We start from the raw sequence: 27833 nt of genomic DNA on the forward strand, positions 1-27833 counted from the left end.
TGACACTATGTGACTCCTAAGGCTGGGTCATCAAAGGCAGCAGGGTTCATGCCTGGCTCTCCCCCAGGTCTTGTCCTCAGAACGCAGCCATCATGTTGTGGGGAGGCCCAGGGCTTCCGGGTGACGGCCAGCCTCAGCCACCGGACGCGTGGGGAAAGGGGGCCAGTGAACCTGCTGATGCCTCCAGCCCTGGCCTTCCAGCAGCCCAGCTGATACCACACAGGGCAGACTGTGTCCTCACAGAACACTGATCGAACTGTCATGAAGCCGTGACGTGTTGGGCATTTCTGAAGGCAGCAGCAGATAACTGAACCTGTTTCACACCCCCTTCTTCTATAAGTTTGGCTGCACCGGTCTTAGTTGCAGCACATGGGTGCTTTAGTTGCAACATGTGAAATCTAGCTCCCTGACCAGGGATTGAACCTGGGCCCCCTGCGTGGGGAGCTCAGAAACTTAGCCACTGGACCACCAGGAAAGTCCCTCCTCTTCATTTATTCTCTTCTCAACTTACTCCAACTGGGTGCTCATCCCCGTCACTCCATGGAGAAGGCTTTACGATGACCAACTTTCCTTGCAGATTCAGCACCACTTCCCAAGTTCTTTCTTCAAACACTTTAGGGTTCAAGGACTCACGTGGAGCCTGGTTCCACTCCAGCCTCGCTGATTGCTCATCTCCTTTGCCAGCACCTCCTCCTTTTAAACAAATCTCTCCATGCTTGGGCTTCCCAGGCTTGTCCTCAGGACTGTGCTCCTCTCTACTCATATGTGCTCCCCAGATGAGCTCATTCACCCTGGACATCACACACCATTTGTAGCTTCCAGATTTAGGACCCCAGCTGCCTACCAAACATCTCCACTCAGATTGCACACTTACCAAGGCCAAAGCCAACATACTGATGGCCTTCCTAAATCCCTGCTCAACCCCTCTCCACCTCAGTCATGGCATCACCGTTTATCCAGTTGCTTAGACTAAAATCAAGGAGACATCCTGGAGTCCTCTTTTTCTCTTAGATCTCCCTTCAGCCTGCGAGGAGGTCTTTCTGTCAGCTCTGCCTCCAAACTTATTCTTAGTATAACAATTTCCCATCCCCTCCGCCCCTGCAGCTCTGTCCAGGCTACATCCTCTCGCTGGTCCACTGCAGCAGGCTCTGCCCCACCCTTCCCATCACCCCTTCCTTTCAGTCCATACCAAGCAGCCAGAGGAGGGTATTCTAAGGCGTAAATCAGACCCTATCACTGTCCTGCTTCAAACTCTCCCGTGGCTTCCCACTGACACTCAGGATAAAAGCCACACTCCTTCCCACAGCCATGATCTGTCCCACCCACTTCTTCTTCACGTTGCTCTGCCCTTGTCCTCAGACACTTCACACTCACTGGCCCTTAGCATTGACTGGTCCTGCTGCTTGGACTGCCCTTCTGCAGACTCTCATACAGCTGCCTCCTTCCTGATAGTTTCCTCTCCTCAGAGACAACTTTCCTAATCTCATCTCAAGTAACAGTGAAAGTATCAGTCACTCAGTCGTGTCTCTTTGCGACCCCATGGACTGTAGCCTGCCCGGCTCCTCCATCTATGGAATTCACCAGGCAAGAATACTGGAGCAGGGGATCTTCCCAACTCGGGGATGGAACCCAGGTCTCCTGCACTGCAGGCAGATTCTTTGCCGTCTGAGCCACTATTAGTGGCTTTCGTCCCAAGTAACCACTCAAGTAATTTTGTCTTTACCCTACTTTAGTTGCTGCCTAGTGCTTAACTGCATACCTATGAAATGATCTTATTATTTTTCCCCCCATATCATGTCTTCTCCACTAGAGTCTAAGATCCCAGAGAAGAGGGGCTTCACCGTACACCGTGCAGAATTTCCAAAGCCTAGAACAGTGCTTGGCACAAACAAGGAATTCTTGGCACAAACAAGCCTTGTTGAGCAACTGAGCAAAGCGCTTGGCACATGGTCAGAGTTGAATTCATGTGAGCTATTACTTCATAATTTTACAAGACAACTGCCCTTGATTCTTTGGAGTGTCTGGGTTAGCAGATATATGTTGACATGAAAAGACAAGGTGATTTTAGCACTGAAGAGGCCTCCAGTGATTTCCAACCCTGTCTCCATCTCAGAACATCTGAAGACAACATATGCCGTCACTGTGGCTGTGTGAAGATGGTGACACCCCTATCCACCTCTTCACATTTGTCGGTATTTAGGCAATGTTGAGGAGTAATTAAAGGATGATACTTGCGCTCAAGAGACCGTATGAATGAAATGGAACTTGATTTAGCCTCTGGCTGAGGAATATGAAATTCAATGGGCTTTTCCTGTGGGTCAGTTGCCCATGACCTGCCCTTAAATACCGCTGAGCTGTTGGGATATAAATATATCGTTTTAAAGAGGATTAGGACTCCACAGACAATGATAGCTCGAAGTAAGTAACAATAGTAAGGCTTTAAGGAGGGCAGGGTTAGGAATTGAGCAGGGATTTGCAAAGAGAACTCTGGGGATCCCAGGCATTCAGCCCTAAGCCTGGCTCCAGGGTTATGGAAATGCCTGTGAGCAACAAACCAGAGAGTGCAGAGCCCGAGACAGGCCTGGCCTGCAGCCGCACAGCTGTCACTGCACCAGGCTTCCTGTGACCCTGTAGGCTCCCCCTGACTGGAGCTTAAACTCTCCTGTGGCTACAGTAGACAGTCAGGACCAATGTCAGCCTTGAGACCACAGGGATCCAGCTGTGGGTTATGGTTCTGGCCTTTATTCACACACATTTACATCTTTTATTCCTTATTTCCCTCCATCTCTTTATTTCTAACCCTTAGGGGAAAGGAGTAGTATACTTTGCTAATCTGCAAGGGGACATAAATCTGGATTTTAGGTTTGAAAAGGCAACGGCAACCTACTCCAGTACTCTTGCCTGGAAAGTCCCATGGACGGAGGAGCCTGGTGGGCTGCAGTCCATTGGGTCGCTAAGAGTCAGACACAACTGACTTCACTTTCACTTTCCATTTTCATGCATTGGAGGAAATAGCAACCCACTCCAGTGTTCTTGCCTGGAGAATCCCAGCCTGGTGGGCTGCCGTCTATGGGGTCGCACAGAGTCAGACACGACTCAAGCGACTTCGCAGCAGCAGCAGTAGTCTGCCGTTAATATGTGGGCATTCCAGTACATATTTCCAGACTTTATTTTTAAAACATCTTTTAAAAAAAAGTCCTTCTGGCTGCACTGAGTCCTGGTCACTGCGTGCGGGATTCTCACTGCCGTGGAGATGGGCTCTGGGGCCTGTGTGCTCAGCAGTTGCGGTGTATGGGGCTTAATTGTTCTGTGGGATGTGCAATCTTCCTGGACCAGGGAGCGAACTCATGTCTCCTGCATTGCCAGGTGGATTCTCAACTGCTGGACCACCAGGGAAGTCTCATCCTAGCCTTTAAAAATTAGGTTCTGAGGCGGCTGTCTCTGTCGTTACTAACTGGAACTTATCAGTTTCACCTTTTTCACCTGTTTTATCTGTAAACTGAAATGGCAACTGAGTGGGCAAGTCAAACTTGATTTTCTCTTCCATAAAATGGGGATAATAAGAGTAACTACTTTATTGAGTTGTTACAAAGATTAAATAAGATAGTATCTGTAAAAATAGAATGTATGGGGATAGAATGCTTTGTAGAATGTATGGGGGTTATTATAATGAGCATGCTACATGTTTTCTCATCTAAATTAAACTTTGCAACCACTGTAAGGTATTATGCTCATCTTGGAGATATTCTGAAGTCCGTTCCTGCTGGTTTTTAAACTGTACAGCACACGAGCATCTGGAGTACACTGTTCTGCCACCTGGTAACAACTGTCAACTGAGCAAAACGCACAATCTACAAGTGAGAGTTATGTTTTATTTGCTGAACAAAACTGAGGACTTGGGCTCAGGACACAGCATCTCAGATAACTCTGAGAGGCTGCTCCGAAGAGGCAAGGGGGGAGGTGTTTTTTGCAACAAAGACTAGGTATTCAGAACATCAAAACATTACTATAAAAGGTATTTAGAGTTAACGAATTTAGCATTTTTCTAAGTATGGGAAGATGCAAGAGTCTGGGCTCACTGAAATCCTTTCTTTGCTATCTGGAGCCAGTATCCTGTGCTTCTCATCCTGTGTCTCCTCAGGGTGCACAGCTGGAGTGGCTGTAATGTGATGGCTTGATGGCTGTGACATTCTTTGTTCACTGACATGGCAGGCAGTATTTCTCATTTACATACCTGATACTTATTGAATGTCTTATTATCTACCTGGTACTGTGGTACTGTGTGAGTGGCTTTGTTATCTGATTTAATGCGCCAACCTTCCTAAGTAGATTTCCTACATTTTACTGAGTAAATTGAGGCTCTGACAGGGTTGAACGTCTCGCCTAACTTTCTATCAGTTCAGTTCAGTTCTGTCACTCAGTCATGTCCAACTCTTTGCGACCCCATGAATTGCAGCATGCCAGGCCTCCTTGTCCATCACCAACTCACGGAGTTCACTCAAACTCACGTCCATTGAGTCGGTGATGCCATCCAGCCATCTCATCCTCTGTCATCCCCTTCTCCTCCTGCCTGTAATCCCTCCCAGCATCAGTCTTTTCCAATGAGTCAACTCTTCGCATGAGGTGGCCAAAGTACTGGAGTTTCAGCTTTAGCATCATTCCTTCCAAAGAACACCCAGGACCTATCTCCTTCAGAATGGACTGGTTGGATCTCCTCGGAGTCCAAGGGACTCTCAAGAGTCTTCTCCAACACCACAGTTAAAAAGCATCAATTCTTCGGCACTCAGCTTTCTTCATAGTCCGACTCTCACATCCATACATGACCACTGGAAAAACCATAGCCTTGACTAGATGGACCTTAGTCGGCAAAGTAATGTCTCTGCTTTTGAATGTGCTATCTAGGTTGGTCATAACTTTTCTTCCAAGGAGTAAGCGTCTTTTAATTTCATGGCTACAGTCACCATCTGCAGTGATTTTGGAGCCCCCCAAAATAAAGTCTGACAGTTTCCCCATCTATTTCCCATGAAGTGATGAGACCAGATGCCATGATCTTGGTTTTCTGAATGTTGAGCTTTAAGCTAACTTTTTCACTCTCCTTTTTCATCAGGAGGCTTTTTAGTTCCTCTTCACTTTCTGCCATAAGGGTGGTGTCATCTGCATATATGAGGTTATTGATATTTCTCCTGGCAATCTTGATTCCAGCTTGTGCTTCTTCCAGCCCAGCATTTCTCATGATGTACTCTGCATATAAGTTAAATAAGCAGGGTGACAATATACAGCCTTGACGTACTCCTTTTCCTATTTGGAACCAGTCTGTTGTTCCATGTCCAGTTCTAACTGTTGCTTCCTGACCTGCATAATAGGTTTCTCAAGAGGCAGGTCAAGTGGTCTGGTATTCCCATCTCTTTTAGAATTTTCCACAGTTGATTGTGATCCACACAGTCAAAGGCTTTGGCATAGTCAATAAAGCAGAAATAGATGTTTTTCTGGAACTGTTTTGCTTTTTTGATGATCCCGTGGATGTTGGCAATTTGATCTCTGGTTCCTCTGCCTTTTCTAAAACCAGCTTAAATATCTGGAAGTTCATGGTTCACGTATTGCTGAAGCCTGGCTTGGAGAATTTTGAGCATTTCTTTACTAGTGTGTGACATGAGTGCAATTGTGCAGTGGTTTGAGCAGTCTTTGGTATTGCCTTTCTTTGGGATTGAAATGAAAACTGACCTTTTCCAGTCCTGTGGCCACTGCTGAGTTTTCCAAATTTGCTGGCATATTGAGTGCAGCACTTTCACAGCATCATCTTTTAGGATTTGAAATAGCTCAACTGGAATTCTATCACCTCCACTAGCTTTGATCATGTGATCCTTTCTAAGGCCCATTTGACTTCACATTCCAGGATGTCCGGCTCTAGGTGAGTGATCACACCATCGTGATTATCTTGGTCGTTAAGATCTTTTTTGTACAGTTCTTCTGTGTATTCTGGCCACCTCTTCTTAATATCTTCTGCTTCTGTTAGGTCCATACCATTTCTGTCCTTTATTGAGCCCATCTTTGCATGAAATGTTCCCTTGGTATCTCTAATTTTCTTGAAGAGATCTCTAGTCTTTCCCATTCTGTTGTTTTCCTCTATTTCTTTGCACGGATCGCTGAGGAAGGCTTTCTTATCTCTTCTTGCTATTCTTTGGAACTCTGCATTCAGATGCTTATATCTTTCCTTTTCTCCTTTGCTTTTCACTTGTCTTCTTTTCACAGCTATTTGTAAGGTCTTCCCAGAGAGCCATTTTGCTTTTTTGCATTTCTTTTCCATGGGGATGGTCTTGATCCCTTGTCTCCTGTACAATGTCATTAACCTCTGTCCATAGTTCATCAGGCACTCTATCAGATCTAGTCCCTTAAATCTATTTCTCACTTCCACTGTATAATCATAAGGGATTTGATTTAGGTCATACCTGAATGGTCTAGTGGTTTTCCCTACTTTCTTCAATGTAAGTCTGAATTTGGCAATAAGGAGTTCATGATCTGAGCCATAGTCAGCTCCTGGTCTTGTTTTTGCTGACTGTATAGAGCTTCTTCATCTTTGGCTGCAAAGAATATAATCAATCTGATTTCAGTGTTGACCATCTGGTGATGTCCGTGTAGTCTTGTGTTGTTGGAAGAGGGTGTTTGCTATGACCAGTGTGTTCTCTTGGCAAAACTCTATTAGCCTTTGCCCTGCTTCATTCCGTATTCCAAGGCCAAATTTGCTTGTTACCCCAGGTGTTTCTTGACTTCCTACTTGAAGTCCCCTATAATGAAAATGACATCTTTTTTGGGTGTTAGTTCTAAAAGGTCTTGTAGGTCTTCACAGAACTGTTCAACTTCAGCTTCTTCAGCATTACTGGTTGGGGCATAGACTTGGATTACTGTGATATTGAATGGTTTGCCTTGGAAACAGAGATCATTCTGTCGTTTTTGAGATTGCATCCAAATATTGCATTTGGACTCTTTTGTTGACTATGATGGCTACTCCATTTTTTCTAAGGCATTCCTGCCTGCAGTAGTAGATATAATGGTCATCTGAGTTAAATTCACCCATTCCAGTCCATTTTAGTTCGCTGATTCCTAGAATGTCGATGTTCACTCTTGCCATCTCCTGTTTGACCACTTCCAATTTGCCTTGATTCATGGACCTAACATTCCAGGTTCCTATACCAGTTAGTGGGTTTCAACTGTTATCTGCCTCAGGCCTTTTAGGCTCCAGAGTCCATACTTTCTTTACTTGGCTACTCATAAATGTTGTAGTAAAGCTAATTTAATAATACAGTTTAAGGAAGGAGGAATGGTAGCTGACAAACAGAAATGTGAAGAAAATAGACTGAATTAAAACCACTGCTTTACGTGTTTACTGTGGCATATCTAAGTGGCCAAAGGACATATTAATTAATTCTCCTTGAAATCAAAACTACCAGGTGCTGAACAAGTTTAATCTGTAGAGTCTACCAATAGTTTAAGACAGACCTTAACACTATTTTATATAATATTAAAAAAAACTATACTTCAGATCAGAGAAAGCAACACTGAATTCAGGCCTTCACTTCAATAAAAGACCACCTTAATTCATACCTGCTTTCTGGTCCATCCTGACAGGTCTATGCTTCTCACTACCTCTCATCACCACCACGAACAGAGAGTGAGACTTGGGCATTAATTCTAATTTTCGGACTGTGCATTTTACTCAGGGGACCCAATTTAAAAGAAAAAACAAAAGTTTCTCAGTCTGAGAATAAACAAGTTACCTAGTTTACATCAAGTAGGCTTCAAATATGCCAATTACTTATGTCAAGGAAATACCACTAATTTTAGTTGTGTGTGTAGTTTATCTCTGTGTTTATCTTAAAATGAGATTTTAATATGTAATGTGAAGAGCTAAGTAATCTGGTTTAACAGGCTACTTTAGTCTGAAAACAGTTGGAAATGGAAGTATACCTTTAAAGGAGAGCCACCAGAGGCGAGGGTGCACGCCACCCTACTGTAATTATGTGACTGATAGTCTGTAATAAAAGCACCAAAAAGGGTGAGATGTGGGTCTGTATTTATTTTTAAAGAATCTTTTTATAGTGAAAATGAGCCACAATGGCTGCTTTGTTATGTATATTTACTATTATACTGCTTCTGTTTCATTGATTAGTTCTTAATCCTGAGGCTTATTCCTGGGGTAATCATGCTTTATACATTTGTGAATGACAGTCCACAACTGAGGTGGAAACAGAATGAGGTCTTGGTGGACAAGGCTGTAATTCTTTTCAAGTTGATGACAGTGATGTAAGTCTGATATGTAAGCAGTGTGCATTCAGAACGCTCACGCCTGATAGCAGGTCAGGCAAAGAGAAAAGGGACTCCAGTTTAAGGGGGGAAAGCTGAGAAGTCAAACTACCCCAAAGATGAGAAGGAAACCACAAGACAAGCACCCGATTCTTCTGTAAAAAGGAAACGAACCAGTCCCTTGGGGTTGATACACCAATAGTCTCAACCCACTGTCATCCTGCCTCTTTCAGAGCTCTTTACTGCTATCTAATTTCATGGAAAAGTAGACATCTCCAAACAAAAAGAGTGCTATTCACCACAAGAAAGAGGTCTTATCAGCATGGAACTTAATAAGGAAAAGTATTTATTTGTGCCTTGCACAATGTTTGAAAGCCATTATTGCTATCCAATTTTTGGTATTTACTACAGTACTGGGTGCAAACCTAACAAAAGAAAAGCTTACTGAATAAATGAATTACAGGATGAAGGAACCAATAATCAGTGATTTCTCGAGAGCTCAAATTCCATTACAGTGACCCTTTCAGGCAGCCCCAGAGGGGTTCAGCGCAAGCCACAAACATGCTTGATCTGATACAAAGTACATCCATTTTTAAGAATGTAATGCTCACGAGGCAAAACTTGGAGGTCACCATCCCAAACTATCATATGCCAGCCTATACTAGGTAAGTACCAAAACTCAAACTGCTCAATGTTTAATTAACCAAAGGTTCCTTTTAGGTCCCTCAAAAGAAAAAAAATGTGTGTGAGGAGTATGTGAAACACTCATTTTTAGATGAATGAAAAGACAGAAATCACAATCAGTACAAACTAATAACAACAGTAGAATAATAAAATGTCAATTTCCCTGTTTTGGCAGAGTGGTCCAAATGGTTTGCTCGTATTTGTTAAAATCAGAACTGAAATACATGAGGCTTACAAAACAACAGATAAAGTGGTTCTTGCACAACAGGCCAGTGTATCGTAAAGTTCTGACCCCCGCGTTACACTGATCAGGCTATGTGGCCTCAGGAGCGCAGTCGGGTAGACCTGAAATAGTTCTCACTGGAGGGTCCCTCCACTTGACATGTTCACTCCACATCCTGGCACAAGTGGTCACTGTGGGACTTTATGACTTGCTGTCTCCTTTTTCCTCTGGTGTTGTTTCCCAAATTGGCTTCTTGATGTGTTCTGGTAACTGTTCTAATCTTGTCTAGAGAGAAAAACAAAATTATAGTATAATGCACTTAACTGAACTCTTTAGCCACAAACTGAATGTATTCATTCTCTTCCCTCAAGGCCTCTGACCTTTTTCTTTTACCCCCTCATTTTGTTGCAGGACTTTGAAACAAAGAGAAGGAAACTCAATGGCAGATAAACGCTCACATACATAATCTGCTGCTCCTCAGTGATCTCCAGGGACCACCAATCAATGTGGAACCTGTGTTGAGACAACTGCTGAGAGGAAGGGAGGCATCAGAAGTTGCTCTGGGAGGATGTGGGCTGCAGTCTGCTGAGCTGCCCCCACCGCTCTGGGAGCGCGGCAGGGGTGGGGTGGGCAGAGAGCCCAACCACTGGGACGAGTCTCCCTCTAGGTCCTCCCCTCCACCGGGGCAGCTGGAATCAGGCGGCAATGTATCCACACAACAATACAGATCTCCCTGCAACTGAGAGAGAAACTCAAGCCATACCTTTGTAACTTCCATGGCAACTCCTTCAGGTAAGTTTCGCTGAATATATTCCAAGTAGACATCTGCTGTACTTCCAGTGAGATGTTCTAACTAAAATTTCAAACATGAAATTGGTTCATGCTATGCTGTTAAAGTAGAAATTTTAAGGTTTTTTTTGAGGGGGGTAAAATCAGCAGTCATTTCTTTATCGGTGAAATTTTCAGAATCCCAATTTAATAGGAAAAAAGTGTAGATCCTCTGGTTGAACTGGGGAAACATTACTCCCAAATGACTTAATGTCAGGGCTCCATGAAACCCAGATGGCAAACATGGTATCAACACAGCACAAGAATGTCACAAAACAACTCACAAGGAAACAAAAACTAAATTATAAGACAGTGTAAGATTTTCTGTATGCTCTATGGCGAGGTGAATAAAATTGTGGATTTTTCTTTTTCATTTAAGGGTAGGGCAATGTCTTAATACAATGCCTAGTACAGAGCTTCTCACATAAAAGATGCACAAGCACTTGTTTTAATAACATTTAACAATCATTTATTGTGTGACAAAATAGTCTAAGTGCTTTAGATAAATATCTTATTTAATCCTCACATTAACCTTGAGAAATGAGCCCCATTATTATTTCCAATTTAAAGATGAAGGACTTAAGTAAGGCACAGGTCACACAGCCAGCAAATGCTAGTGCTTGGACCTGGCTGTCTGACCCCAGATCCCATGCTTTTCTCAACCATGGGACTGTGCTGACCTGGGTGGCTGCACAAATGAATGATAATCAATGAATGAAAAACCTTAATGTTGGCTATCATGGTTGTGGAGAATTCAGTGAGGATGAGAAAAGAATTATTAGAGTTGTGTGAAAACTTAGCTAGAGTTTCTGAAATATAAGCAAAAGTATTCCAACGCTAGCTTAGTGTATAAAAATCAGTCAACACGGACTTCACTGACTGTCCAGTGGTTAAGAATCTGCCTTCCAACACAGGGGATGTGGGTTCGATCCTTGTCACTAAGGTCCCATATGCCACAGGGCAACTAAGACCACGCTGCAACTAGAGAGAAGCCTGAGCACCACAATGAAAGATCCTGCATGCTGCAACTAAGACCTGTCACAGCCAAATAATTTTAAAAAAAAATTGCCTGCAGTTGCTTATTAAAAATACTAGTCAACATAATGTGTACTCCTGAGTTAAAGTCTGAACTACTCCGAAAAGGGTTTCCTTGGTGGCTCAGACAATAAAGAATCCGCCTGCAATGCAGGAGACCTAGGTTCAATCCCTCAGTTGGGAAGATCCCCTGGAGAAGGGCATGGCAACCCACTCCAGTATTCTTGCCTAGAGAAACCCATGGACAGAGGAGCCAGGGAGGCTACAAGTCCATAGGATCACAAAGAGTTGGACACAACTGAGTGACTAAGCAAACACACTCTGAAAGATGGCTTTACTTGAATATTTTTCTATCACGTTTCTTCCATAAACACAAAAACCACTCATCTTCTCTATAACTATTGGACATGGACTGACTGAAAGGAAGCCCGCAGGCAAAGTTAAAGGAAAGTTATGATGTGCTCATGTAAAATTCGGGACATTAAAAAAAAAAAAGCCTGAATATCTGAAATAAACTCACCTCTAAACATCTGTAAAGTGTTCTCATTTCATACTGAACTCTGTGCTTCTTGAAAATATGCACTGATTTGAGAAGAGTAAATCGTTCTATTTTCCTTGGAGGTTCATGTCTGGAAAATTAATGGGCAAAGCAATACACTTAAGTGATGTTAAAACCTGAGTCACTGCTATCAAAGCATGATTCCACAATCTTGTAGGTCAGGCTCATGCTCAATTATAGGCATTAACTATTATTTACAAACTTCCATTTGTTAAGATTGTCATCTCTAACAACTGCTGCCATAAAGCTCAGACCAAAATAAACCCATAGACAGCAACAGGAACATTTGCCACAGACCCCCAAAACAAGCCTTGGCATGCAAGTGCTCGCACACACACACAGGCCTCTAGCTTTCACACCGTTAAGGACCTGCACAGACCAAATGTATGAGCCGGGGGAGCAGCGCTGTGTGTTGGACACAGCTGTGGTATCTGCTGTGTGCATGACAGACACATTGGTAAACTGTAGTCTGTTACGGGAAACGTGCACGCTCCTTCAGTTTTGTTAGAAGGCAAGGCTGGCAAAGCTCCAAATGGGCCTCATCCAGCATCAGAGAGCAGATGACAAGACAAAGGAGGTAGTTACACTTGACCCTGCAGAGACTTCAAGGCCGTATGAGGCTCACTCTGCTCACGCATCAAAGTATTGGGTTGTGATGTTTCTTAAGGCAGTTTTGAAACAATGGATATAATAGCAAAGATCATCAAATCCAACAGGTCTGAAAAACTGCGTGTTCACCTAACCCACCTCCCTGCCCCATGGAGATTCCAGACACACAGGCTTCTTGGGACTCCTATGTCTATGCCATTTCTAGAGAAAGGATTCCTTCATTTTCCTTGTTCACTCATTCTAGTATTTTTAAATTCTGGCAGACAGGAAGGAATGATTCTGCTTAGAATAACAAACCTCAACTCTCTCCATCATGAGTTTCTGTCCCATTTTAAGAGTTCAGACCTAACTGGGACTGGCACCATTTTCCTGACTGTGTTATAGCTGCTAATGGGTCAGATTAAGAAATATCATACTTACACTTTAATAGAGATACCAAGTTCTTTAGCAGCAAGCACTGCAAAATATTCATAACTGTCCAATACAGCCTTATCATGGCCTTTTACTAAAACTGACAGGCGCTTATACAATGTGTCCGGTTCATCAGAAATGGTTATCTGCAATTTTAAAATCCAGAAGAAAAGCTTCAGTCATGGTTCCTCCAATATTTATACTGGAAAATTTAAAATACTATCCTCAACTGAACAACTTCACAGTTTACTAGTAAGTGGGGAGAAAAACGCATCTTTAAATATCTAGATACGACTACATTCAGACTCTAGAATGACCCTTAAGAATCAGTTATAATACAGTTTGAATCAAAAGGATTTTCAAGCAACCTACAAAATCACCAATGGAACTCTTTAGCTTAAGTTACTGAACCCAAAATAAACAACAGGAAAGGACTTAGGGGTTTGTTAATAAAACTAGCCTGATCAGAAGAACTGGACTGAGAATTAAACTCTCCCATTTCAAGCTGAATGACAACAGGCAAGTCATACACTAACCTCATTGCACTTTAGTTTTCTTATATATAAATAGGACAATACCTGTGCTATAGTTCATGGCATTTCTGCTGGGAACAAATAAGAAAGCACAGATTTAAGTGCTTATAAATTATAAACATCATTAAACAAAAGCGAGCTATTGCTACTCATGTTCTTTTTATTAGGTTTGTCCATGTTCATTTTACCTGCCCTAATAGAAAAATGACTCATTTCTAATTAAAATGACTGTACCTTTAACTTCTACCTCTTCTATCTTAATACTTAAAGATCTTAGAAATAATGGGTTTGACATCTCTGACTTTCTTCCAAGAGGTAAATTACCCTTGCTTCATTCATCCATCAAACCAATAATTTATATTACTAATCCGATGTTTCAGAGTTAAATCACTTTGCCCCTGAAAGTAGATCTACTTATTCACCAGGAAACTAGATACTCACTGGCAAGCACCCCTAAATATGGTTGTTGGAAGAACAGAAAATACTCACATACTATCCTTAAGTGAAGGGACAACAGAGGGGGAATATGGCCCTAAGATCTGTAATGACCAGTCTCTATAGGGTTTTAAAGATATGTTGAATCTGCTACAAATACTAAAAATCAAAAGATTTCACATAAATATTGGAATTTCATTTCGTGTGGAAAATGTAGACAATATGACATCACTAGGTCTGATTTTCCACATAACGCAAGTGGCTACAGCAAGTAGCAGCTGTCTTGCTTAAAAAGGGCACAGCCTGCCACTGTGGCCACCCCGTCACCTTTCCATACAGGCCTGGCTCATGCAGGCATCTGGAGACTCGGCATTTATATATGCTATTAAGTGAAACCACTGAACCAGCAGTCTATCAGATATATCACAATTCCAGTTTGGTGTGTGTGGTGTACATAGATAATTATATATAGAGGTCTAGAAGGATTCATGCCAAACTGTTAAAGGGGATTATTTTTGATGGATGGGACTGCAAGCATTTGGTTTAGAACTTGTAAGGATTTTATAAAAAAACTACAAATAACCAAAACACTGGGTTGATGGGAACCATGACTTTCAATTAAAGGAAACAAGGTTACATGGCTGCTCCTGGATTGCTTGTGATAATGCTCACTGTGAACAATAAAGCATTGTCCAGGCCCAGACTTACTGTCTTAAAATGAAAATAAAGACTTGAAGGCCACACACACACACACACACACACAAAATGCTTCTATACTATAATACCAAGTATTCAGCATCACTGATTATGACAACTCTGCACACTGTACTGAGCTAAAAGTAAAAGACTGCTCATTCCCACAGTTATCTGGGGTAAATAATTTGTTCAATTAGCTCTTACCTTGACAGCCTGAAAGCGACCCTAAGCACTCAGGGACATCAGAGAATACTTTCCTCAGGCTCACTGTGCGCCTGCCAGTATTCTAGAACACATGTTTTTATTCATAAAGTCTTTGGGAAACAGCCTCAAATGAAATAAGGAGGAAAATTTATCGCTAATGTAGCTTCTTATGCCAAGAAATAGGGAGTGCATACCGTAGGCTTGGTCAAATCCTTGGGGACATCAACGTGTAGGTTTGAAAACTGTACCCACTTCATACTGGTGCTGCTATGTGTGGAAACAAAGAGAAATCTAAGTAAAACAGCATAAGAGTCTATTTTCTTATCAACTTAGCAAATCCAATTATATACTTACAGAAGAAAGCCATCGTTTTTGGCTATACTGCTCCTAGAACTGCTTACAGAAAAATTCCTTGAACCCTTAAAAGAAAGGGAGATGTGTATTAGAATTGAAGTCAATTTCCAAACCAGTCATTGTTTCCATTAAAACCCAAAAGAATGCTTCAAACAACAGGTTTTCTCTTTATTTTAGATGAAGATATTGGGGTAACTGGGGCTTCCCAAATAGCGTAATGCAAAGAGTCCACCTGCCAATGCAGGAGATCCTTGGGTCGGGAAAATCCCCTGGAAAAGGAAATAACAACCCACTTAAATATTCTTGCCTGGAAAATCCCATGGACAGAGGAGTCTGGCGGCCTACAGTTCATGAGGTGACAAAAGAGACACGACATAGTAACTAAACAAACAAAACAAACAATTAGGGTAACTAAACTGTCAAATTAGGCTTCATTAGGAAAAAAAAAAGATGACAATAGTTGATAACAGAGCTGATAATCAAAAAGGACTCTCAAAATACCACAGGCTATATCTTTTAAAGCTCAGGAGCAGGAATTTTTTAAAAACAAGCAATTCTCACGTGAATAGCTATGAATTACATATGTGGATATTAAGGAAGAAAACATGTGACTTCATTTGACCATTATTTTTTACAGACTAAATGTATTTCAATATAATACATATTTTACTTAAATATTTTTGAGCATTAAGAAAAAATGTCTTTATAATTTATTGGGCTGGAATAAGAATTCTAACGGAGAAGGCAATGGCACCCCACTCCAGTACTCTTGCCTGAAAAATCCCATGGACGGAGGAGCCTGGTAGGCTGCAGTCCATGGGGTCACTAAGAGTTGGATATGACTGAGCGACTTCACTTTCACTTTTCACTTTCACGCACTGGAGAAGGAATGGCAACCCACTGCAGTGTTCTTGCCTGGAGAATCCCAGGGACGGGGGAGCCTGGTGGGCTGCTGTCTATGGGGTCACACAGAGTCAGACACGACTGAATGACTTAGCATCTTAGCATCAAGAATTCTAAAGTACTCTTGAAGCTTTCATCCTTTTCCAGCATATTTATTTCTTGCTTTGGCTGGGATAACTAGCTTATAAGTAACTAGCTATAACAACTAGCTTATAAATAAACTGAAATACACATTGGAATTTACACCCATCTTCTATCACTATTGTGCCTCATACTGCAACAATCCAGCCGTCCCAAATCCTTTATTATCAGCTCCCCCTGGTGGAACAAAACTTCCGGTTGTAGGACATCTTATCTTACTGTATGTAACACATAATCTGACACTTGCCTTTTTTTTTCCCCTAAGCTTTCCTGAGATTTAAAAGTGCAACCTGAGAAACTGGAAGCTTAACAGATCCTTAAAAACACTTCAAAGTTGAGAATACCAGTTTAGTACAAACAAAATTAAAACAATGGAGGGTCACCTAAGTTGTTAAGAATGCCTATTTGTAGCTGTCTTTACCGAACAAGGAGGCAAATCAAAACTTTCATAGTCTCCCTTGGATAAAGGGGGAAAAACAAAACAGGAAATCAAGCACAATACCACAAGCTGGTAAGAGGTACAGGCCTTTCTGCACACATACTCACAGAGAAAACTGCCTCCCATGTCTGTGGGCCAATAAGCCCACAATCCAGTTGTGCTGAAGGACCACAGGTCTAAGGAATATGACACTTCTGTTCTTAAAATCTCAAGCCTAAACTGCTATTACATCCACAAATGAACCTTAAGAAGTTCTTACCTTTTCTTTCCTTTCTGTTTCTGAGGGAGCGGAGCCTCTGCTCTGAGTAAATGTGTCTTAAAAATAATTCAAAATTTCAACCTCTAACGCTACCTGACTTAAGGACAGTGGTTCTCAAAGTGTGGTCTAAGAACCTCTGAGGGACTTCTGAGACACTTTGAGAGGCAGCTCCCGAGGCTAAACTTATTTTTTATAATAACAGTAAGATGGTATTTTCAACTTTTCCACTCTAGTCTCGCACCAAAGTACAGTGAAGTTTTCCAGAGACTGTATGACCTCTGACATAGTAAGAGACTGCAGAAGCAGCTAGAGAAGCTGTTTTCTACTAAGCCAGACATTAAAGAGGTTTGCAAAAACATAAAACATGCCACTCCTCTCTCTCAATTTGTTTTGGAAAACCTAGTTGCTTTTCATAAAATTGCTAATTATGTTAACATGTAATGAGTTTTAGTATTTTTAATTAAGGATTTTTAAGATTCTAGGTTGTATTTTCTAATAAGCTAAAAAATCGATAGCTTAAAAAACACAAAACTCAAAGCTCTTTGGAGTCCTTAACTATTTAAAAAAAGAAAACACTTTCTATTGTATGGGGTGTAGCCGATTAACAATGTCGTGACAGTTCAGGTAACACTGAAGGGACGCAGCTATATACATTAGGAGAGAATGTATCCATTCTCCTGAAGAGTAGAGGAGCGCTGAAGCCAAATAAGAACCGCTGCTTGAATTTTTTGCTTTTTCTCCAAAAAACCCAGCAGAGGATACTTAGCCCACTCCTCTGACTTCAGCGACTGTCATTTGAGTCTCAGAAACCTGGGTATCAGGAAGGTATCTCAATCTGATCCCGTGAGAAGCGTCTAAACTCTCAAGCTACCAAATTTTCGCGAGGTGTAGCTTCCCGACTTCTCTGAGCCTATTTCGCAAACGTGAAAGGCGGGGTCTGCAACATTTGCTGTCCAATATCCTTTCCACTTCTGATAGTCTACTCTTCTTCTCGTTCCTGTCTTTGCCCTGACTCATTAACTTCTGTTTTATCCTGAGAGAATTAGAGATAAAATCAGCCCTTTTCTCGCAACCTTCTTCCAAACAGCGGGTCAAGGTGCGAAATAAATATCGCGGAAGATGGGAAGAATGACAAGTGGCAATCAGACGTAATGGTAACTGTCCCTGTTAGGCCGCCTAATCCGCGTAGCGCGCTCCTTACCTGCCAGAGACGCCGGCCCAGGGCCCCAAACACCGCTCGCGCCGCCATCTTGCCGTTCCTGCTCCCCCGGATTGCCTCCGGGGTCACAGAAGCGTCCTCTGACCATAGAGTTCCGCAGAAGGAGAGAGTGTATCCTTGTGTTCCGGCACAGGAACAACCATAGAGACGTGGTTCCACGCTCTCTTAGAGTGAACACAGCCGGCTTCCTTCAGGTCCTAACCTGGCCCGTCCGCCTTTTTATAGCTTCAGCTTGTATCTAGGTAGTTAGCGACTTCCGTCAGCGCTTTCCTCTTGAAATCGTTTGTGCTTTGCAGTTCCTGTTTTGTTGGAGGTAAACATAACCACACGCTTGGAACAAATATAACTAATGTATTGACAGTGGTTATCTCTGAGTTGATGGTTGATTGATAGTTGATTTTTCTATTATAACGGAGCAAAGTGCCTGTGGCTCGCAAAAAAAACCCAGACTGACAGTGGGAGTTTGCAGGGAGTAAGGATTTATTGCAGAGCGCCAGGCAAGGGAGCATGAGCCAAGCCTCAGATCCACTCCATGTTTGAGTTAGGGTTTTCTTGTCTGTTTGTTTTTTTAAATAACCAAGAGGCTAGGTTTAATCGTCTTTTGAGTCATAGTTTTGAGAGTCAGAATGTCTCTGGTTTAGGATTCAGGTGGTCCACGATTTGGGGTCTGATACTCACCTTGCCCTGGAGAAACAATCTGCGTTTGTAACTTAGAGGTGAGAGTTGTAACAGGGATAGCCTTGGCAGGCTGCCCAGTGTCCTTTTCAGAATCAAGCTCCCTCTTTCAGTTGTGACATTCAAAGTTGGCTGGTCCCTCTTAGCCAGTGGAGTTTTCCTAGAGCTCTCCAACTCTTGCTGCTTCTAAAGCATCAGTCTCTCTTCTGGGATGGCTCCTCAACCTGCCTCTGCTGCCTTGAACAAGCTGAGTGAAGGTTCTGCAGCAGCTGATGATGGTGACATTACAGCCTGCAAACAACATTTCCCTATGTTACCTAACTGGATCCTCACAAGATGACGTACATTTTACCCGAATTTAATAAGTGAGGAAACTGAGGCTCAGAGATGAAATGACTCAGAGTCATGTGGTGAATTAGTTACAGCTGAACCAATAACCAGCTCCAACATCCTAGTTCAATGCCTTTCCCACCGCTGCGGCACCCCTGGAGTTGACTCTGTGACAAAGTCCAGTTCTACTTAAGTCTCTAGGATGTAAGGCATAGAGGTCCCTGCTTCCCTGTGCTCCTGCAAGGAAGGAGTTTATTTTTTATTTTTAAAGACTGAGATGGCCTTTCCTACTCCTGAAACTGGAAACGTGGCCTCAAAACAGCCTTGGGAACTGGATGCCCTCTCCACCCCTCTGGCCAAATATGGTCTCTTTATGGATGGCCTTTGCTTACAAATTGTGTCTGCTCCCTCAGATTTCCGCCTTGCACATGACTGCTGCTTGCCGCTTTGGCTCACGAAGTTTCTCCATTCATACTCTAAAATGTGGGAATTGGATTTGGCCCCCTTGTTTTCCAGGGCTAAACTGTGTCATCAGACTGTGGCCCTAATAACTTTTGGTCAGGTGCCAGCCCTGTACCAATTAGCTGGGGGCAATGTGGGAGTCATTGTGTGGGGCCATCTGGGGTTTTGCCAACAGTGGGGTTGTGGACAGGGTCTTTTGGTATGGTGTGTGGGCATAGACAGTGCAGGGTTTTTGTTTTGACACATTAAAGTTCTTAGTTTATTAGCATGGACAGTGTTCTGAAGCTCGGCCAGTCCATTATAGGTCTCTTCCCTATGGTGGCTCAGATGGTAAAGCGTCTGTCTACAATGCGGGAGACCTGGGTTTGATCCCTGGGTCGGGAAGATTCCCTGGAGAAGGAAATGGTAACCCACTCCAGTACTCTTGCCTAGAAAATCCCATGGACGGAGGAGCCTGGTGCAGGCTACCGTCCATGGGGTCGCAGAGTCGGACACAACTGAGCGAGTTCACACTTTCACTTTTCCTATGAATTAACCCTTCAAACCTCTGAACTAGTGTAAATGAACAGGAGATCAAGTGATTCTAGATGGTTGATGCAAGTCTACCTTGCTTTATATCCAGGAAAAATAAGTGTGTGCATCAAATAGTTCTAAGTTAAATCATACTTTGATTACACTGGTTGTTCTGATTTAAAAGACAGCCCTTCTCCCTTGATTGTGCTGGTTTCATGGTTATACACTTATCTCCAAACTTATCAGGTTGTACACAATAAATATAGCATTTATGTGTCAAACATGCCTTTAAATAAAGTGGTTGGGAAAAGAAGAAATATCAAGACCGTCAAAATTACAGAAGCAGAGGAAATAATGACCCCAAACAGCCCAAAGAGAGATCCATGTTGTATGTTAAGGATGTGTGTGCTGCAGTGTAGATCAAGCATATATGACTGCTTGGCCTTTACACTCAAACAGAAACATTAAACACATCCCTTGAGGGATGGCTGGAAGATTAGATTTTTTTCAAGATTCTCTCTCATATAAAGAAATAATGCGTCCTTTGGCTCTTTTTATACAGGGATATCTGAGACTCAAAATCTATTATCTAAATAATAAGATATTAACTAATATTAGATACATAATAATAATATGTTATCTAGTTTCTTAACATGACTTCCTAATTATGTTTTGCTTATGTCAACATTAAAACTCAGCCTCAGTCCCCAGCTGGCTGGCTGTGGCCAAGGAAGGTAGACTGGAGGTCTGTGGAACTAAGAGTTGACTTTAGGTGAACTCAGAAGAGGTTTTATGTACATATACACACGTGCAGCTAAGCATACCTGGAAGATTAGAGATAATCAATTTAACAAATAGTTGCTGAGAACCTATTGCAAATTGCTGTGACTATGTGGGTGATGGTGAGATGGTTCAGTAATAGTAATAAACCATGAGCTTTGCTCTTCACGCTGGTGGACTTGGATCTGTTCCCAAGACCCTATATGTTTTTCCCAAGTATTAAATTCCTTGGCATGCAGGCAGGAATGATGTCACAGTCCTCTTTATCCACTCAACTCCCCCATGTGTAATACAGCGTAGAATAGTGCCTGGTAGATGAGTAATGAATGAAAAACTTAAAATCTTCAGATTGGACACCTGAGCCTCTGGAAGCAGAATTTAAATTTCCAACACTGGCTAAATGCACAGTGTTTGTAAAGGAAGACTTATTTTCTTTGGTACAGAACCAGAATTGCCCAAATTAAAAATATAAAACCCCCAAAGCATGTAGAAGATCAAGGTATCGAACAGCTATGCCCCATTTAAATCAAGTTCTGTATAAAATCTAGAATTTCAGATTTCTCCTGAACTTTGCTGTTGAGCATTAAAAAGTAAACACACCTTTTAGAATTTGGAAATCGAGATTAGCCATGCCTGTAAATCAGGGTGGGCTGGATTTTGTTGGCGGTTCCTTGTGAAGTAACTCGTGTATTACTGAACTCCCTGAAACTGCACTGTGACTACTGTGGGTTAGAGACCATCAACCCTTCAAATGGCTCATCCACTGCTTGGAGAAGCAGAAATATTCAGCTTGGCCTCCTGAGTGGAGGTGGGGGCACTTATATGAGCATTAAATCTGATCAACACCCTTCTAAACCAGTCTCTAGAAACCAACTAATGGTAAATAAGCATTGAGAAGTCACTTCAGCGGCTAAAAAGAAGGAATGTTAAGCCAAATGAAACTCAAAAAGATAAATTTTATTTTCAGAGCAGCTGATGCAATATTGAATCAGGTTTTCACAAATAAATATGACAGTGTCTATTTGGTTACATCTCTGATGAATGCCTATCTATAAGAACTGTAATAAATTTCTGAGAAGGCTAATGACTGGAAACTTTTAAGTAAAATGCTCCTGGCTCTCTGAAAAATAGTATTGTGGCAATTAAAAAAAAAAATGCTCATCACAAAGGGGGAACCAACCTAGAATGCCCTAGTTGTTTTTGTATTTTAAGGAATGCAACTTTTGAGGACAAGTCTATAAAACATCTTTATTTATTTGTTACATATGATGTTTAAATATAACTTTGCTTTCAAGCTTCAAACTTTTTTTTTAAACCCCTGGGAAAATAAGACTTTTGGTTCACCTTAACAAAAACTGACCTAGGAAGAAACATTTTTAGCAAAATGTATTATAAAATTCACTAGAAAATACTGTCCTCTTTTTTTGCCAAAATGTTACATAAAATCCTTATTAAAAATACACACATTACAAAAGAAAAAAGTATGAATATGCTATACATAGTGCTTTTGATATGGACCAAGGGACCTGCATTCCAGGGGAAGATACAGTGGAGCACATTAGATATTATGATGCCAACTGAAAATAGTGCAAACCGGAATAAATTACATCCTAACATGGCAAGGCATGCAAGACATTTCCTGCGAATAGAGCACAACGAAGCCAGAACAGGAAGCAATCACAACCACCATTTAAAAATGTTTTCATTTTTATTACATTAATTTTTTTTCAAAAATACTTTTCTTTACAATAGAACTCCTAGAAAATATTTACAACCTTCCTCTAATAAAATAGAACAGCAGTTAAATATATTTGAAAATAAGATGGGTTTTTCCATAAAATATATCTTTTTAACTTTTTATATACAAGCTTTCTCAAAGAGGTCTAAATTCACTAATGAAAAACTATCTGATAGTAAACAGTAATGGGTTGGAGACATAAACCATCGGGAAGAATAGTTCTTTGGGGTGAGGAGAGATGGGCTGGGGAGCTAAACCACAACACGCACATGCAGGCAGAATCATTTCAGGAAAAACAGCAAGTGCAATATTTTACTATGAAGTCATCCTCTGCGCTGACGCTAAGAAGAATACTAATTCAGCAAAGTGAACTGTCTTGTCAAGGAGGAGTTCTTTGGTTATTTCAAGTCAAAAATGCTTATGGTATACTGCATGGAAAGTCAAAACTAAATTGTGCCTTATATTTTTGCCTTGGCAACTCAGTTTAATGTTTTAAACTGGAACAGCCGGGCAAATCTCCAAACAGAATGCATACATTTGCTGTATAAACATTTTTCCTGGGTGTCTGCTCCTTTGCCAGATAAACTTTCAGAGATCCAGTAGCAGAACCCTTCCAGAACCCTCTCATATACCCACACGTGGAGGGAAATAGTCACTGGGGCAGATGGGATCAGCCGGTATTACACTTGGTACGGTTCTCAAATAGTTCTGCCACAAAGTTGATGCCCTGCCCAAGCAGTTCTGAACTCAAAACATCGAATAACTTGTCAGAAATGGTAGCAAATGACACATTATTTCCCTCCCTAAAAACAAAAAAAGAAAAAAAGGAAACTTTCAAGACCTCTTTTTTCTGAGAATAGAAATGATGGCATGAAAGGAACCGTTGTATTGATCTTCTGTCCGTGGCTTTCCTGAGATTCAGAGGACACTGCCTGCATGGGCCTGCTGTGGGTCGTGGCTGCCCGCTTAACGCTTTTGCAGAGACAATGTAAACGATGCTTTGTTCCTATCCTCATCCTTCCACTGACATCTGTCAGCAAAGTGCCCTGGCAGGGTTGCCACGCCTGCACGAGCTGGGGCATCAACCTATTTGGGGTGGGGGAAGGCCGGAAAGCCCCCTGCTCGGAAGTCACCAGCCAGACGTGTCAGCTCTGAGCTGGGACCGCATTCTAATCTGAAGGCGGGCACTCGTTTGCCCTGACGAAGGCCAGAGAGCAGTCTGACTCAGCTCAAAAGCCTGAGCTGAAAGCCATTTTTGAAGGATTACAGGTTTAATACCTTCAGGTACAAACAGCAGCCCTGCTGGCAGGGACAGGAGGCAGAGCAGAGTTATGTTGCTTGGAGAATTCTAGAAGAGCTTTGGTAAATGACTTTAATGAAAAATTCACGGTTTGAATGCAAACAATGGAGCCAAAAGGGCATCTGAAACTGTTTTTGTTGGCCTTTAATGCTATTTCCCTTGTATTCACCATCAGATTTGCTAGAAAACCCTTTTCCTCAGAGTTAGCGTCAAAGTAAACTTCGGTCCTGTACAGATGAGTAACGGCAGAATCCCAGTGAATCAGGTTTCATAGTACTTCCAAGTGGCACAGAGTAATTGTGGAACCCCACAGACCATTAACAGTGTGGCAAAAAGGAATGGGCTCTTCTGAGCTAGTTTTTGGGCAAAAGACTGCTTGGCATTCTAGATACTTTGATCTGTGCTCCTTGACTATCTTCCCTAAAAACAACCCTGGCAACTTAATAGTTGGGGTTATTTTCCTCTAGACGGACTTGCAGTCAGTCAGCTCAGGCCAAAGTACGCCTCTGCCAACGGGTGAATTGGAGTCAGCCGGTCCTCAGGGCACGGGGAAGAGGACACGCTTGCTCTATGAACCACCTTCTCAGTAAACCACTGTCCAGGAGGGAAAGCCTGAAATGATACAGTACTCAGGTTTTAGAGCTAGGCTGAGTGATGCGCAGGGCAGGCAGAAAAATTATTTCCACATTTGGTCAACTCTTCAAATGATGTGTATGCTGGAAGAAAGCCGTGGAACACAAGGCTGACTTTGCTCACTGGAGAGCTACTTCCTAGCAGGGTCTCCCAGCAAAGATGCCAAGTTCACTGCAAACTGTGGAATGAGGTCAATACAAAAATGACTGTTGGTGGGGAAGGATGATCCAAGACCCCAGCAGAAAGAAAGCAGCCTGCTTTATACACACACAAACACACACACACACACTCGCTCACTCACGCAAGCTTTGGGATAGAAGGCAATCAGGATGGTTGGCATCTAAAAAGCAAAAGAACATGAATGTCAAGTTCATTCCCAGCCAGGAATGAGTTCTTGGGAATGTAGCCTAGCCCAGATGAAACACATCTTAAAGTAGAATTGTGCCAATTATTTATTCCCCCCAACCACCCATAAAAACAATTGTTTTTAAATAAAAGGAAAAGAAAAAAACCGATTTGTTTCTAAACCTGGAAAAAAAAAAAGACCACTTTTTAAACAGGTAGTTTAAAATGATTATAAAACAAGCAGGCAGTCCCAGTTTCCTGATGAAAGAGGCTGGAGGCTGGAGGCTGTGGGTTTTTGCTGTCTCAAAGCGACACGCGGGGCCTTTAGAGTTCTGTGTCACCCTGAAGCAAAACTGAAGCCTGATCATCCAGGAGGAGACCGGTGTCCACGACCTCGGCCTCTGCCATGACGCCTCCTAACTGCTGGACGACGTCGTCGTCGAGGAGGTCCACGTCCTTGATGGGTTTGATCAGACTCAGCTGGTCCAGGGGCAACAGCCCCTGTGGCCCCACCGGCCCCGTAGTCCTCTCGATTGTGGCTGCCATTTCGGCTGCAAATGCCGCCTTTTGCGCTTTCTGCCTCTGCTGTTCCTCCTGCTGTCTGTGAGTTTTCATGTGTGCATTTCGGCTTTTGATCTTGAAGAAGACTCTATAAAAATGAGGAAAAAGAAGCATGAGACATTTAGAGCATCGGAGTTCTTGGAAATCCAAGGGTCCTAGAGGGAACAGTGGGTGTGCGGTCATGCCTGCTTTGGGGTGGTACTGACAGTGTTCTGGTCTCCTTAGCTCCGAAGACCTCCTCCCTCAGTGACCTGTCACTTCTCTTCTCTCCAAGGGAAGAAGATGGGGACAGGAAGACATTTATGTGTGTTGGGCTTTCTCCCTGTGACAATGGAGAACGAATTCTCAAAGCTTTCCTGTCCACCTGTGGCCTGGGGCCCACGCCCCTTTCCCTCCTTCTCGTCCCTCTTTCTATCTCCATCGCTAGGTAAGCCCTTTCAACCAACTGAGAACCCTCAAATCATGCAGCCCAGCCCCGCTGGTTCCCACCATAAAACAACCCCTCCTCTGCCTCTGGCCTCCAATCCCTGTTCTTCCCGTCAAGATTCCAGGGGGTCTCTGCAGACACAGACTGCTCCTCCATCCTCCACACTCTCCAAGTGGAGCACCGTCCCCTGTGCTCAGCCCGAGTGCTTGAGATCGCTCGCTAGTAACTATGTGGCCAAATCCAACAGCCCCACCTCGGTCTTCATTGTACTTGACTTCTGCACCAAGCAGTCCTCTTCACCCAAGATCCCTTCTTGTTTTGGCCATCATATATCACAGTTGGCTCCTGTTAACTTTCGAATGAAACAGTGGTTCTCAGCTGAGGGTGGGTCTGCCTCCCAGGGAGTAACGTCTGGAGATATTTCTGATGGTCACAATTGGGTGGTGCTGGCACTTCTGGCTTTGAGTGGGGTAGAGGCCAGGGATGTCACTAAACATTCTACGATATTGAGGGCAGGCCCTCTACCCCAAACTAGGAATCGTCAGACCCAGGTTGAGAAATCCTGGGATGAGGGGTCTGCCAACTATGGTCAGTGGGCCAAATCCCATATGCTGCCTGCTTTTGTAAATAAAGTTTTCTGGGAATACAGCCATGTCTCTCCGTTTATGTATCGTCTATGGCTCCTTCCGCACTAAAATGGCAGAGACAGAATGGCCTGCAAAGCCTAAAATATTTCTCTCTGGACCTTTTTCAGAGAACATTTGTCCAGAGGTGAGGCTGCCTGTTTTAGGGGAGGGTGGGTAGCATAAATATTCATTCCTGAGCTCATAAAGGAGAAAAAGATCTGATTTGTAAGACCTGTGTCTTAGAACAGAGTTGGTGAATCACCACATGATGCTGAAAACTGTCTAATGTGATGAACATAATTTCAGCAGCTAAAAGCAGCACTCTGCAAACATTTGCCTGATGTTATTCTTAGTGTGGAAAACCACAGAAAATATTTTTATTTTCCATAAAATCTTAACTGGAGTTATGCTTGAAAAAGATCCCAAGCAACATAAAAACAGGACAAGAAAAATTGAATGTCACTGAAAGAGCTGGAAATACTTAGTTTTGGTTATGTGCTTTGTTGCCACCTAGTGGAGTAGGGAGTTGTTGCCTGTCTGGGGGAAGTGAGCAGAAGGTGCTGGTTCCTTGCAGAAGACACTGGTGTGACCCTCTTCTCTGCCTCTCTCTTCCACCCCAGGGCAAGTAGATGGAAGTCAGACTAAGGAGGTTTCATTGTTTCAAGTAAATAAGCCTGATGGTCAATCCAGGGGCTCCCTTATTTCTTGGTGACATGAAGATGGCATCATGTCCTGGTTCTGGAGGACATTAGAGCCCCGAGGAGGGGGCCGATCCTAAGTGTGTCTCCCCATCTCTGCAGGAAGAGAGCTGCTGGTTCCAACTCACCTCGGCAGGTGCCACTGACCTAAGGCTAAGAGTACGTACTTCACTGGGCTAAGGAATAAATTAATACATGTAAACATCCTTTAAAACAATGCCAGGCAAGCACTGAGTAACTGATAAATGGAAGGAAAATGCCTGAAATATTCCATGAGGATGAATATTATAAACAGAGGTCCCGGGTGGCCTCTCTCATACAACCAAGGATGTTCCCTTAGTAGAGTTTTGGCAGCTGCCTGGTGGGCATCTCTCCAGGTAACCCTGCGTGTTTGCAGCACTGCAGGTTATAGGAAGAGCAACTCGGTAAGGCTCCTGAAGGAAGTCACTTGTGACAACCCCTCGTAGCACAGACTCACTGAGAAATAAACTGGAATTCTATACCGGATGCTGTGGGAAGGGACTGTGTGTACCTTACCAGTGATAAATAAGCAAACAAAGCAAACCCAGGGGATGGAACAGTGGTCGGACACCCAGGCTCTGTATCTGAACACCGATGGCTTCAAATCTCAGTTCTGCTCTTTCTGGGGGTGTGACTTGGGGCATGTCAATTTACTTAACGTTCAGTCCTTATTTGTAACCCAAGGATAAAGTAGTATCTGCATCACTTGGAGTTTTTGTGTGGGTTTAAAAGAACTCAGGCACACAAAGTATGTGACAAAATCAAGTGCTCAGTAAAGGCTGGCTGTCATTACTGCCCACTGTCAGTTTCTCCCTTTTCACTGTTTAAAATTATACTTAAAAGGGCAGAGATGACAAATAGGTTTTCTCTCATGGGTCAAGGGTGATCAACTGG

General features: G+C 42.7%; 2 protein-coding genes across 14 annotated transcripts in view; both read right to left on the minus strand.

Annotated features, from left to right (window-relative positions):
- Positions 1–8627: 8627 nt before the first annotated feature.
- MRPS10 (mitochondrial ribosomal protein S10) lies at positions 8628–18122 on the minus strand. Of its 2 annotated transcripts, none has more exons than XM_069564456.1 (7): positions 17813–18122; positions 14870–14934; positions 14710–14782; positions 12657–12793; positions 11589–11697; positions 9969–10058; positions 8628–9490 (listed from the first exon to the last, which is right to left on the minus strand). In XM_069564456.1, exons 1-7 carry the CDS (start codon positions 17858–17860, stop codon positions 9407–9409), a joined length of 606 nt encoding a protein of 201 aa, XP_069420557.1. In that variant the 5' UTR covers positions 17861–18122; the 3' UTR covers positions 8628–9406. The 2 variants fall into 2 exon arrangements, with proteins under 2 accessions (XP_069420557.1, XP_069420558.1); XM_069564457.1 differs by having other exon boundaries at positions 14710–14779; positions 17813–18091.
- A 6573-nt stretch (positions 18123–24695) lies between these two features.
- TRERF1 (transcriptional regulating factor 1) overlaps positions 24696–27833 on the minus strand; it is a 205030-nt gene continuing 201892 nt past the window's right edge. For all 12 annotated transcript variants that reach the window (XM_069564461.1, XM_069564459.1, XM_069564458.1 and 9 more), the window contains one exon: positions 24696–25255. In XM_069564461.1, coding sequence (XP_069420562.1) covers positions 24931–25255 — 325 coding nt within the window. In that variant the 3' untranslated portion in view covers positions 24696–24930. The remainder of the gene's footprint in view (positions 25256–27833) is intronic.

This window comes from Ovis canadensis, chromosome 20 (genome assembly GCF_042477335.2).
Source record: "Ovis canadensis isolate MfBH-ARS-UI-01 breed Bighorn chromosome 20, ARS-UI_OviCan_v2, whole genome shotgun sequence".
Lineage (NCBI taxonomy): Eukaryota > Metazoa > Chordata > Mammalia > Artiodactyla > Bovidae > Ovis > Ovis canadensis.

What these genes read in the sequence shown, in the direction of transcription:
- MRPS10 (XM_069564456.1), bottom strand. Translation starts at nt 17,860, where the DNA reads ATGGCGGCGCGAGCGGTGTTTGGGGCCCTGGGCCGGCGTCTCTGGCAG. An exon ending in TGGGCCGGCGTCTCTGGCAG is followed by an intron (nt 14,935 to 17,812) that starts GTAAGGAGCGCG and finishes CTTTCTTTTAAG; the next exon opens with GGTTCAAGGAATTTTTCTGT. An exon ending in CACTTTACAGATGTTTAGAG is followed by an intron (nt 10,059 to 11,588) that starts GTGAGTTTATTT and finishes TTGAAATTTTAG; the next exon opens with TTAGAACATCTCACTGGAAG.